A 12,892-nucleotide genomic window follows, 5' to 3' on the forward strand; every position below is an offset into this window, starting at 1 on the left:
TGGGAAGACAGAAATACAATTGCTTAAGCCTACCTTTGTCCACTGCAAAATAATCATCCACCGAATCTAGCCCAAAGGTTAAAACTCCCAGGTTATCTTCATCAGTTGCCTGGCACATTGCAATCATCTTCCCAACTGGAATTTCTTCATCCAGTGTGATGTTGACTTTGTGGTGCAGAGTTGAGTTTGTGAAGGTAACCCTCAAGACCCCGTTTTCAATATTGAACAAGCTTGTTTAAAAGAAAAGGTTATTGGCATGGTACAAGCTCTGTTTTCTATCCTCATGGTGCTGAAGGCATACAGACTGGATGGTGTGGTGGCATAATGGAAACCATATTCATGACAGAAGTATATCAACCACACACTGATAACTTAGCTACAGTTTACACAAAATCCTAAAACATTATGGGTTACTCTTTCTTCTCTGAAGGCACTCCCCTAGGAAGTCAGGACCATGTTCATCTATATTTGATAGATGTGAAAATTGATAGTTGAATAAAGAACCAGAAGTAAACATCAAGGTAGTCCAGAGAGGGTTTGAGCACAAGCCTCTGTGCTCTAGAACCTGTATGCATGATCACTGTGTTCTTACACTTCTGGGTACATGCTAGCTTTACAGAGATACTGACCTCAACATGCTTCTGTAAACTCTGATTGCAACACGGACTAGAATCTCCCTTAATAAAAATAATAGCTAAACTACAACTCAGATATTAAGGATGCATTATGAATAACACCTTATTTTCTTGCAATTTTGATATATTTTTATACTTTAAAATTATCTTTAGTTTCAGTTTTAAGTAAGCCTTTCCTGGACTCTTTTCCTGCATTGGTTATTTATACAATGCTTGCTAAATTGCTTCATTCTCAGCTAAAAAGAAAAAAAGAAGGAAAGACTAACTTTTCAAGGTCATGTCAAGTAACACGTTCCTTACCTGCAGGCAAGAATAGGGTTCTTATCATTGACATTGATGAGGGAAATCTTTAAATTTCCAGTAGCAAACAGGCCTCCAGGATCAACCACTTTAATAATCAGTGAAAAACTAAAGACACAAGCACAAAAAAGACAGCTAAGACTTCCTGACAAAACAACAGACTTCCACCAAAGCAGGATCTATCAGACTTAACTGACCAGAAACAGCAATTGACTCCTTTGGTTAAGATCTGTACTCCCAGTTATTTTAGCAATTGGAAATGGCTAAGACTTTGTAAAGAAACAAGTGAGTCAAATCAACTGACAGAAGAGGCTATGGGAACTTTTAAACTGTGTGGCAAGTACAAGCTTTGGCTCTACACACACTAACATTGAAACATGGAGATTAGCATGATCCCTGCATAAGGATGACACACAAGTTCCCAAAGTGTCTCAATTTTTCTTTAAAGTTTGTTAATTCATATAAAAGGGGGATGGGAGGCTATGGAGATTCTTTAGCATTCTGTACAAAAGTCACTAATGGGTTTGTATCCTTTAAACATTGACTTCTTTTCTTAAAAACTAATGGGTGCCAAGGACAAAATCTTAGGAGTTGTCCAGCGTGGTAGAACACACTTGCTATCCTGCTATCCTTCTGAGGCAGGAGAATAGAGATGACAAGGCTATAAGAGACTTAAAAAAAAAAAAAAACAAATAAAACAGGAAGAAACCTTCAAAACAAATTAGTCACTGTAACATCAGGATGGTAGCACAGTTAATGAGGTTTTATTTCACAGAGATGAAGGGAGGAGAGGAAAATGAAAATTTCCTTCTTCAGTGATGACCACTCTCATCCCTAGATGGTGATCCCCTGTGATCATGACTCCTAACTTCCCTAGTGCTGTTCAGATTTCACCCCAATGAACTTCAGCTCTAGGCAAAGAGAGAGATCTACTTTCTTCAGGAAAAAAAAATCTATTACAGTTGAAATATACCAGTAATTGACACCAAAATGAGCATTTGCCTTCTCTCCAGACCACTTCTCAACTTCTTATTTCAAAATTTCTCTCACAAGAAATTAATGGTTTATAGGAAAATTATTGATGAAAAACAAAAAGCCAATCTACCTAAAAGAATGAAAACATTTCAAGAAATAATTCTAGTCAAGCAGGGTGGCACATGCCCTTAATTCCAGAACTATCTGGATTTTAAGTCTATCTGGTACACATAGTGAGTTTCAGACTGACTAGCTAGGAACACAGAGTCAGACCCTGTCTCAAAATAATATAATTCTGAGAAGTATTAACAAAAACAATAGGGAAAGACAGAAGCACTATTCATAGCATGATAACTCATACTCCCGATTTCAAGCAACAGTGGAAGGGGATATTCACTTCACAGTGGGGTTCTCAGGCCTCCACAAGTACACTGTGAAATGTGTGCCCTGCCACACACCATCCACAAAACAAAGATTGCTAACAAGAAAGAGAATTGATGAAAATCAGTTCTTATCCAAAATTTTCCTTATTTCAGTAAAGGTCAACTCAGCAACCCAGGCAACTAACTCTGCAGCAAGAAAGAGATAGAAGAAAGGATATGCCCTAGGGACAAGGAATAAACTACCATCTTGGCCAAGCAGCCATTAGTACTCCCATTCTGGAATCAGTGCTCCCAGTTTCTACTCTCCTTTCCTCTGATTTCAGAGGTAGTAAGGACATACAAACAAAAAAGAAAAAGAAAAGAAGAAAAGAAGAAAGAAAGAAAGAAAGAAAGAAAGAAAGAAAGAAAGAAAGAAAGAAAGAAAGAAAGAAAGAAAGAAAGAAAGAAAGAAAGAAAGAAAGAAAGCTTTCATTAGAACCCAGAAAAAAAGTTCCTTTCCCAAACTTTAATAAATTTTCATTTGCTAACAAATCTTAAGATTTATAAATATCTAGGGTATGTTTTTGTTTAAGATAGTCTCATGTAGCTTAGGCTAGCCTTGATCTCACTATGTACTCAAAGATGATCTTGAGATTGTGCTCTTCCTGTCTTCCCTCCTTGGTACTGAGAATATGGGTGTAGAGTGGTATTTCTGGTTGATGTAGTGCTGAGGATCAAAGCCCAAGACCTCATGTGCAACAGGGAAACTGTGTAGCTCATGGGCTACATCCCCAGCACCAACTTGGTGATTGTTTTGATAGTTTGTTTGTGGATTCTGAATCTCCTGCAGTGGACCTGACCTACATGGTGTATGGGCAGCCAGTCTTTGCTGGGCCTTTGTTATTCAGGAAACTGCTTTGGATATTTTCCATTCTCAACTTGCATTGCAGCAAAGACTCATTTATGAAAGACAGGAGAAATTTCACTGGGATGGCTTCAGAGTCCACTTCTTTTTCCTATGAAACACTTTGATACAAATTATATAATTGAAAAGGGTAAGCATTAAATCATTATAAAAATAAAAATGCTAACTTCAATCCATGATGACCTGCTTAGCTGATGCAGATGGATAAGAAAGCAGCAGTGTGCTAACTTTTAAAAATGCTGATTATTACATTAAAAAGCAGTTCTGCATTACTGGTATCTGGAGAGGCAACCTGCCCATTTACCTGGCAGGGTACAAACACAACCACCAAAATAATCTTCACTGTGATGAAAGCAAGTAGCACAGCAAGAATCCCCAAGACACCCAAAGCAGCAATGGCGCAATGACAAATGGGGGCTAATTCTATTTCTAAGACAGTACCAAGGGCATCTTTGTGTGAGGAGCACATTAAGAGCAAATTTTTTCAAAAGGGGACCTTCCAGCCAAAGGACGAGTATCTCCAGAGAAAACCCAGCACAGCAGTACCTTCTCATGTCTCTCTCAAAATCCAAATCTGTTGTTGTGGAAATTGCCCCACTGCTGTCGATGGTGAAGCCAGAGCTCTCTGGAGAAATGGAGTACTGTTTGTTGGGTAGAAAAGAGTAAAACATAATATTTCAGAGATACAACTGATTCCCAGGTGAGGTTCTTCAACCAACCCTGAAATTTCAGAAAATATTAGCATCTGATGGATGTGGTGATGATGATGATGATGATGATGATGATGATGATGATGATGATGATGATGATCCTAGTCTATTCAACTGACTTCAGATCAGACACATACTCTTAAAAACTAAAAAGAACAACCCAAACTTTTCTGATCTCTGCATTCTTCATATTACCTGAATATTTTTTAGAATGCCCCACTCAAAGCTAAACATAAAGAAAAAAGGAATTTCATTGATTAATGAACACTGAGATGATCTGTGCAGATGGTGAATATAGGCTTTGGAAGCTTGGGGTGAATCAAGGAGCTAAGAGAACAAAGAAACTTGAAATTCTCAGCATCTGCTCATTTGATTTGGCCTGTGCAGATACAGGCAACACTTACCCAACTCTTCCCATGATTTGTGGACTTTTGATCTCATCCATCTTTCAGCTATTTTGTTAAAGTACTTCAAGTAGTCATTGGAGTCTCAGTGTGCTGGACCACAGGTTGAAGTGGAAACTTAAGGGGTCTTTGAAAAGTCAGTTTGTGTTGGATGGTGTTTTGCTAAGGCAAACACATGAAGGAATGTTTTGCTGAATCAGACACAGGTAAAAGGATGTTCTGCTAAAGCAAGCATGTGAAAGAACACAGGAAGTATTCTACACTAATGACTCTCAACGATTGGTCGACCTTACATTGTATAGTTGAGCTCCATTTGTTGGGGCTCCATAGAGAGAAATGCACCAAAGAATCTTCTGGTGGTGTGCTGCAGCTTTTTGCCACTTCCCAGGGCTTGGGCTGATTGGCAGAGTGATGTCATCTGAGAGAAACTGAAATGCTGAGGCAAGACACAGACTGAGGCAAGACCCATGGAGGACACATGATATTTGAAGGGAGTGTAAAAAAGCCTCGATGAACAGTGATGGCAGCTGGACTGGGTTTCCTTTTAGAGCTAGCTGGGCAACACTTGTCTACACTGAGCCAAGAAAGGCACAGCTGAGAACTTCTCCTGGTATTCTTGTTGGAACTGGTCCCTCCTGCAGACTCCTGTAAAGGCTGAGACCTGGCTGTCTCTGCTAGATAGTGTTACTGCTACTGATTCATGCTTGCTGTCCCAATTCTACCGAACTGGACTCCTAGTGTATCTGTGAAGTGTTTGAGAGTGGACTGAGCTGTCACTGCTGACCTGTAAACTGAACATGCCAATTTCCTCTCAACACAGGCAGGAGTTGCTCAAAAAACAAACCATTTGTAAACAGGTCTACTTTCCCAGTATCCTTTCTTATCTGCTAGCTCTGGAGGGTGACGGGCTAGAAGGGAAGTTAAGGCAATTAAGAACCATTATTAAAAATAGGATTTGAAACTATTGAAGTTACAGTGAGTGTTGGTGTTATCCCATTTAACAAACAGGAAATACAAGGCTTGGAAAATCCCAGTGGCTCGCTTTGACCAGCATCCCTAAGACAAAGTCCTGCCCAAAGGAGCAGGTAAGTCAAGGGTTCCTAACATAGGTAAGGATCAATCTATAGAAAAGGCCAGGAGCATCAAAGAAAAATCTACAAGAGCCTTAATATCAGGAGTTAATTATACCAAGTGCTACTGACTTAATCATTGTGCATACCCAGGATAATTTAATAGAGAAAATTAAACCAAGACAGACTGCAAAGCAGACTAAAAATCATTTGGAGAAATTAGTGACCTTTACATTGATTGATTCTCTGATGAATCACCATATTCTGACTAATTACAGTTCATACCTTCTATGCCTATCCATCTAAATAAGATTGAGCTGATTGTCGCTGTGTCTGTAGAATGATATGAAATATTAACATTCTGGAATAGCAGGCAAATTCATCACACATATACTGTTAGGGCAAACACAGGAATAATGAGACCTGATTCATAAGGGAATGATAAGAGGATGTCTGGAAATTAAATGACCTAAGAGGCTCACCAACACTGTCTGCTTATATACAAATACACATGATTTTTTAAAAGATGCCCACGTTTCTGTTTTGAGCTACTCAAAATCTGCAATTTCAAATTTAAGTGTTATACTGGTGTGAACAGTTTTTTCAAACAATATGCATTAGAAAGTTGGAATACCCAAAACATAATCCACACATCAAATGAGGTACAAGAAGAAAGGAGGAGTGGCCCCTGGTTCTGGAAAGACTCAGTGAAACAGTATTCAGCAAAACCAGAACGGGGAAGTGGGAAGGGGTGGGTGGGAGGACAGGGGAAGAGAAGGGGGCTTGCGGGACTTTCGGGGAGTGGGGGGGCTAGAAAAGGGGAAATCATTTGAAATGTAAATAAATTATATCGAATAATAAAAAAAAAAAAAAGAAAGTTGTGTTTTACATGGTTGATTTTCCACAAAAATAAAGTATTCTTCAAAAAAAAAAGTCTTGGTGCCTATATGAGCAACTCCTCCTGATGTTCAGGGAAGGCTAGAAATGGTGGTTGCTAAGCAGCAAGAGCAATCACTAGGTAGCCACCTAAATAAAGAATGACTGGAACAAGAAATCATCCTAAGGGATGAATAATTAATTCTCTGGGGCTAGGCAGATTATATTCATTGTCCTTGGGCTTTTCCTTATTAATAATTGTCTGTGATTGCCATAAATTTGTGGATAATAATTTGGCCATAAAAGTAATACTCACCTCCCCGTTCTCAGATTCTAAGGCATGAGGAAAGATTATAGGACTAGAGGATATGCACCACTGGGGAGTGAGCCTTCAGTCTACCTAACCAGACTTACTCAGAGTCCACTTTATTCTCATCTGAGAGGCTCATGATTATTTGTTCTCAAGGTGGCTTGGGAGTTAGAAATGTCAGACACAAAGTACAGAAAGAGTTAAATGCTTCAGTGCTTCCAGATCAGGGTCACAGAGATGGTTCTTTTTATGCCCTGACTATCAGTCAAATAAATGATAACCGTGATTAGATCAGACATAGGTAGTAATAAGGGAAAGAGGCAAATGGGGAAGCAGAGAAAGAGTAAATTGTGGTGGGAGTGAAAAGGGATGGTAAAGGAGTGGCTATGGAGAAGGACAATGAACAGTAAAGACTTCTGTAAGCCACATAGACTGACCACTGTAGGTTGAAGAAGCTATTTGTCCTTGAGATAGCCCATGAATTAGGAATATCAGCCCCAAAGTTCAGAACAGTTACATGTTTAAATGCTTCCCAAGCAGGTCACTAAGTCACTAATAGATACATACACACACACACACACACACACACACACACACACGTTTTTGTGGTTTTGTTACTTACAATGGGGGAAGGGGTAATTATTTTTCCAGACACCATAGACTATCAAATAAAAATCCCAGTGTCATGTGTTTTCAAGATGTTAGTGAGGGAGCCTGCAGAACCTGCAAACATTATAAGCTATTGCCGCTGCTCTTTAGTACCACGAAGAACTTGATGGAAAGACTTTACTACTAAAGACACCACACACTTTAGTTACAGGACATGGAGAAATAAAGACGGTAGCTTTGATAGTGGTAAAAGGTACTATTCAGGCTCCTGGGGGAGAAAGGGAACTAATAATCTCACCCAATTGTGAATGCCATGAGCTACAACAATAACTGGACTGGCAAGATATGCTCAATGGGGCAATCACAGCATGAGATAAATGTTATGGAAGAAACCAAGCACATTCTGATTGGATTTAAGGCTAGCATCACTAGATAGAATGTATAAATCTGGAAACTGGGTGTGTCATACACCCTAGGAGGCAATTCTATTATTCTGCTAAATGGACATAGTATATTAAGCTTTCTCCTATATACTTATCCTTATGCCAGTAGCTTAGTGCGGCTCTCGACCCTCACCAGAGAAGCCTTTATTTCGTTGCATGATTAATAAAGAGATACACAATTGGTAAACCTTCAGAGAATGGGTGCTCAACTGCTTGATCCTAAATAGGACATCTACATCACTCCTCCTCCCAAAGCTAAGAAATCATCATGGAAAAGTGGGCGGAAAGGTTAAAAAGCGAGAGGTAGTGGAAGATGGCAAAGAAACAGTGTATTACAGACATGATGGCATCATTGGACATATGAATTCATCGATGCTGAAACTCTTGTAAAACACCAAGCCAGACAAAGTCCTGGCATGTAGAGAAGATGAACTTATGGTGTCCCTCCCCTATCTGAGAAGGTTGTAGCAATTAATGTCTGCTCGAAGAGGGAGAGAGTTAGACTGATTTTTCAGGAATGGAGTCACTGATAAGCTGCCCACACTCCAATAGTTCAGTTACAGGACTTGGAGAAATATCTGTGCTATATCTGTGAACATGCTCTTAGCACTAAGTGGAATCAGTGGTTTTAAAAAAGGAGGGTTTTGTTTTGTTTTGTTTTGTTTTGTTTTGTTTTGTTTTGTTTTTGCTGTTGGCCATCTACTGCTGGGCATGTGACCAACCCTTAAGAGTAGTTTCTTAGTCCACGGAGACTCTCTGGGGGAAGAAACCTGATTTTTCATTTGCAAGAGGCTATCAATTGGAGATAACTTCTGAGTTAGGGATGGGAGCATGTGTCTACTTCTCCTTTTATCTCTAGGACACCATCTGGTTCAGACCCATGCAGGATGCGAATGTTGCTATAGTCTATGTGGATTCATTTATGCACTAGCCCTGTTTTGTCTAGAAGCCTTGATTCCTCAGTGTCCTCCATCACCTCTGGCTCTTAGACTCTTTCGGCCTCCTTATTCTGCGACATTTCCTGAGCTCTGAGGAGAGGAATGTGATGGATATATACCTTATAGAGCTGATTATTCCAAAGTTTCTCATTCTCTGCATATTGTCTGGCTGTGGGTTTGCATCTGCTGCAGAAGGAAGCTTCTCTGATAATGGCTGAGCAAAGCAATCTATGAACATAGCATAATGTTCTTAAGAGTCATCTTATCGGTATATTCCTTTAGTAACGGAGTAGTATTTGGTTTCCTCTAGGTCCCTGGCCTGTTCTCTGGTTCTAGGCTGTCCAAGCAACATTGGGTATAGGCCCCATCTCGTGGAATGGACCTTAACTCAAATCAGATATTGGTATGTTACTCCCACAAGCTTTGTGCCTCCATTGCTCCAGTGTATCATGAAGTCAAATCACTCTTGTACCTTGAAAGGTTTGTAGCTCGGTTAGTGATTTCCTTTCTTCATTGGTAGGACACTGGGTGCCTTTACATCACTCTGTTTATGTATAGGAGGCTTCTACATTAGGATTCCATATGATGCCTCAAACGGCCTTTAGTTTTGGCAATCCCCCATTCCTTGCTCTCCTCTTTTCTACCCTTCTTCCCTGGCTGAGCCTGTCATTCCAGTAAACACCCCATCTAACCATAGCTATTTATTCCTAGGGAGATTCTTCCTTCCCCCAAGTCCCTTACCCTACCTAACCTCTGTGATTCTACAGATTGGAGCTTGATTATCAGTGATTTAACAACCACATATGAACAATATACATACCATATTTGTCTTTCTATATCTGATACATCTTACTCAGGATGGTTTTATTTCTAGTTCTATTTATTTCCCTAAAATTTTTATGATTTCATTTAACAGCCTAGTAATATTCCATAATATAAATGTACTGCAAATTCTCCATCCATTCAGTCACTGATGGACAACTAGGTTGCTTCCACATTCTGGCTATTATGAGCAACAATGAACATGGTTGAACAAGTACCTCAATAAGTGTCTTTTGAGCATATGTCCAAGAATAGTATATCTGCATCTTGAGGTAGGTCAATTCATCTTTCTGAAGAACCAGTACTGATTTCCATAGTAATTGTACAAGTTTACTCTCCCACCAGCAAGGAATGTATGTTCCCTCTATTCTACAGACTCACCAGTATGAGCTTTCATTTGTTTTATTGATGTTAGCTACTCGTTTGTGAAAGTAAGGTGGATCTCAAAGTAGTTTTGATTTTCACTTCCCTAGTGGCTAAAGATGTTGAGTGTTTCTTTAGGTGCTTTGTGGCCATTTGAGTTTTCTCTTTTGGGAATTCTCTGTTTAGATCTGTACCCCCATTTTTTTAATTGTGTTGTTGTTTTGAAGTCCATTTTTAGCTCTTTATTTTGTATATTATCCTTCTATCACATATAGAAGTTTCCTGTTCTGTAGGCTGCTACTTGGTCTGAATGATAGTGTTCTATGACGTATAAAAGCTGCTCATTTTCACAAGGATCCCCTTTGCAAATTGTTGTTTTCAGTGCCTGTCCTGTGTTATGTCTTATTTTGTGTCAATGAGTTCAAGACTATTCCCCACCCCCTCTCTTCTATGAAAGCCCATAAATCTGGCCTTGCATTAAAGTCTCTGACCCTTTTGGAATAGGTTTGGGGGGGGGGGGTAAGTATGGATCTATTTGTATTCTTCTACATGCATTCATCAAGTTTGGTCAGCATTTGTTGGTCATGCTGATTTGTTAAAGATGTTTCTTTCTATAGTGTATATTTCCTGGCTTCTTTGTCAAAATCTCAGGTGTCCATAGATGGGTATGTTTATGTCTGTGTCTTCAGTTTAATTCCATTGATCAACATGTCTGTTCTTGTATCTATACCACACAGTTTATTACTATATCTCTGTATTACAACTTAAAAGAGGGATGGTAATACCTCCAGCAGGTTTTTTTTTCTTAATTTATTTGGTTTTTTCTTTTGTTTTGGTTTGCTTTTGCTTTTTTTGTTTTTTATCATTCAAGAATTTTTAACTATCTTGGGTTTTATTGTGTTTTCATATGAAGCTAAAAATTTTTTCAAGGTCTGTAAAGAATTATGTTGCTGTTTTGATGGGGCTTACATTGAATCTGTGGGTGGCTTCAGTAGGATGTCCATTTTTGCTACATTAGTCCTACTGATTCATGAGCATGAGAGATTTTTCAATCTTCTGATATTTTCTTCAATTAATTTCTTTAAAAATGTGTCCCAACACTTCTCTCCCTCCTATGACTCTTTTATTCCTCATTTATTCTCATCCTCTTTTATTCCTCATTCAAGCATCTTGTTTGGGCCTTCCTTCTTGTCTAACTTCATTGGGTATGTGGGGTGTGCCATGCATATTCTGTACTTATGGCTGTTTTTAATCAGACATTTCACTTGCTAGGGCAGATTTGCCCTAAGGTATTTTATATCTTTTAAGATTATTGTAAAGGTATAGTTTTCCTCATTTCTTTTAGATTGAACATAAAAAGACTAATGATTTCATGAGTTAAATTTGTATCTAGCAGAAAGTGTTTATCAGCTATAGAGTTTTCCACTGTATTTTAGGGTCATTTATATATACTATCATATTGCCTGCAAATAAAGCAAATAAAGACCTCTTTCTTTCCCATATGTATTCCCTATTTCCTGCAGTTGTCTTATTGCTTTAGCTAAGACTTCAAAAATTAAATACTGTAACAATAGCAAAGTGGATAATCTTGTCTTGTCTCTGATTTTCATGGAATTGATTTGGGTTTCTGTCCATTTAAGCTGGGTCTGGCCCTTCCACCACTGCCTTCCCTTTCTGCTGTGGCAGAATTTTGTCAGGTCTGCCACAGTGAAGACACCTTCTCCTGATACTTCCTAAAGAACAAGCCACACTCAGGGCATTTGGTAAGAACCACCTCCTGGAGATCAGCAGAGAGAGTGACTCCCCACCAAAATTTTCCCTGCTTGCCAGGGCAGAAAAGCAGCCCCAAGTACTGAAATATCCTGAGTTTAAGAGCTCTGGGGGCACAAGCCGCCAGGAGTCTGCCTGTGCCCAGGACCTGAGCAAATAGGCGGTTCATCTGCCAGCCAGCCTGGTGTGGGGCCTGTGTCCTATGTGGAGATCAGGAGAGGGAGTGACTCCATGCCGCCATCTTCCCTGCGTGCTGGGGCAGAAAAGCAGCACCAATTACTGAGATATCCCGAGTTTAAGAGCTTTGTTGAGGGGCCTGTGTCCTACTCAGAGATCAGCAGAGGGGGGTGACTCCCCACTACCATCTTCCCTGCCTGCTGGGGCAGAAAAACAGCACCCAGTACTGAGATATCCAGAGGTTAAAATCTCTGGGGCGCAAACCACCAGGGGTCTGCCTGCGCCCAGGACCTGAGCACATAGGTGGTTCATCTACTAGCCAGCAGCCTGTCTTGGAGCCTGTGTCCTATGTGGGGATCAGCAGAGGGAGTGACTCTCCACCACTAACTTAGCTCCTTGACAGAGCAGTCAGGGAGCACCTGGTTCACTGAGACAACCCAAGTATAACATTGCTTGGGGCAAGACTCAGCAGGATTCCAACAGAACAAAAGAGGAAAGCAATCTGGACCAGAGAAAACCCAGGCATCCAGTGTCAAGGAAATAGCCTTAAAGGTCCACAGGAGTTTGAAGCACCAGCCAGTGAAAATAAGACCATCTAACACCAGTGAGAACTAAATGGCTAAAGGCAAATGTAGGAACATTACTAACAGAAACCAAGGCACTATGGCAGCATCTGAACTAAATTCTCCAACAACAGCAAGTCCTGGATACCCCAACACACCAGAAAAACAAGAATTGGATTTAAAATCACTGGTCATGATGCTGTTAGAGGAACACATGAAGGACATAAATAAATCTCTTAAAGAAATTCAGGAGAAAAATGATCAAAAGCTAGAAGCCCTTACAAGGGAAACACAAAAATCACTTATAGAAATTTAGGAGAATATGGGTCAAAAGATAGTAGCCAATAAGGAGGAAATGCAAAAATCACTTAAAGAAATCCAGGAGAAATTTGATCAACAGGCAGAAGTCATGAAAGAGAAAACACAAAAAATCTCTCAAAGAATTACAGGAAAACACAAACAAGCAAGTGAAGGAACTGAGCAAAAACATCCAGGATCTAAAAACAGAAGTAGAAACAACTAATAAATCACAAAGGGAGACAACTTTGGAGATAGAAAACCTTGGGAAAAAATCAGGGGCCTTAGGTGCAAATATCAACAACAGAATAGAAGAAATAGAAAAAAGAATCTCAGATGCCAA

The 12,892-nt window shown here is 39.7% G+C and overlaps 1 protein-coding gene and 1 pseudogene across 1 annotated transcript in view; one reads left to right on the plus strand and one right to left on the minus strand.

Moving 5' to 3' along the window:
- The window catches only part of LOC127690844 (cadherin-related family member 3-like), a 99,869-nt gene that overhangs the window by 28,465 nt on the left and 58,512 nt on the right, over nucleotides 1–12,892 (minus strand). The window contains exons 5-7 of the mRNA XM_052190330.1: nucleotides 3,744–3,838; nucleotides 936–1,043; nucleotides 34–230 (exon numbers count right to left, since the gene is read on the minus strand). Coding sequence (XP_052046290.1) covers nucleotides 34–230; nucleotides 936–1,043; nucleotides 3,744–3,838 — 400 coding nt within the window. The remainder of the gene's footprint in view (nucleotides 1–33; nucleotides 231–935; nucleotides 1,044–3,743; nucleotides 3,839–12,892) is intronic.
- LOC127691713 (uncharacterized) lies at nucleotides 1,276–1,376 on the plus strand (annotated as a pseudogene).

This window comes from Apodemus sylvaticus, chromosome 8 (assembly GCF_947179515.1).
Source record: "Apodemus sylvaticus chromosome 8, mApoSyl1.1, whole genome shotgun sequence".
Lineage (NCBI taxonomy): Eukaryota > Metazoa > Chordata > Mammalia > Rodentia > Muridae > Apodemus > Apodemus sylvaticus.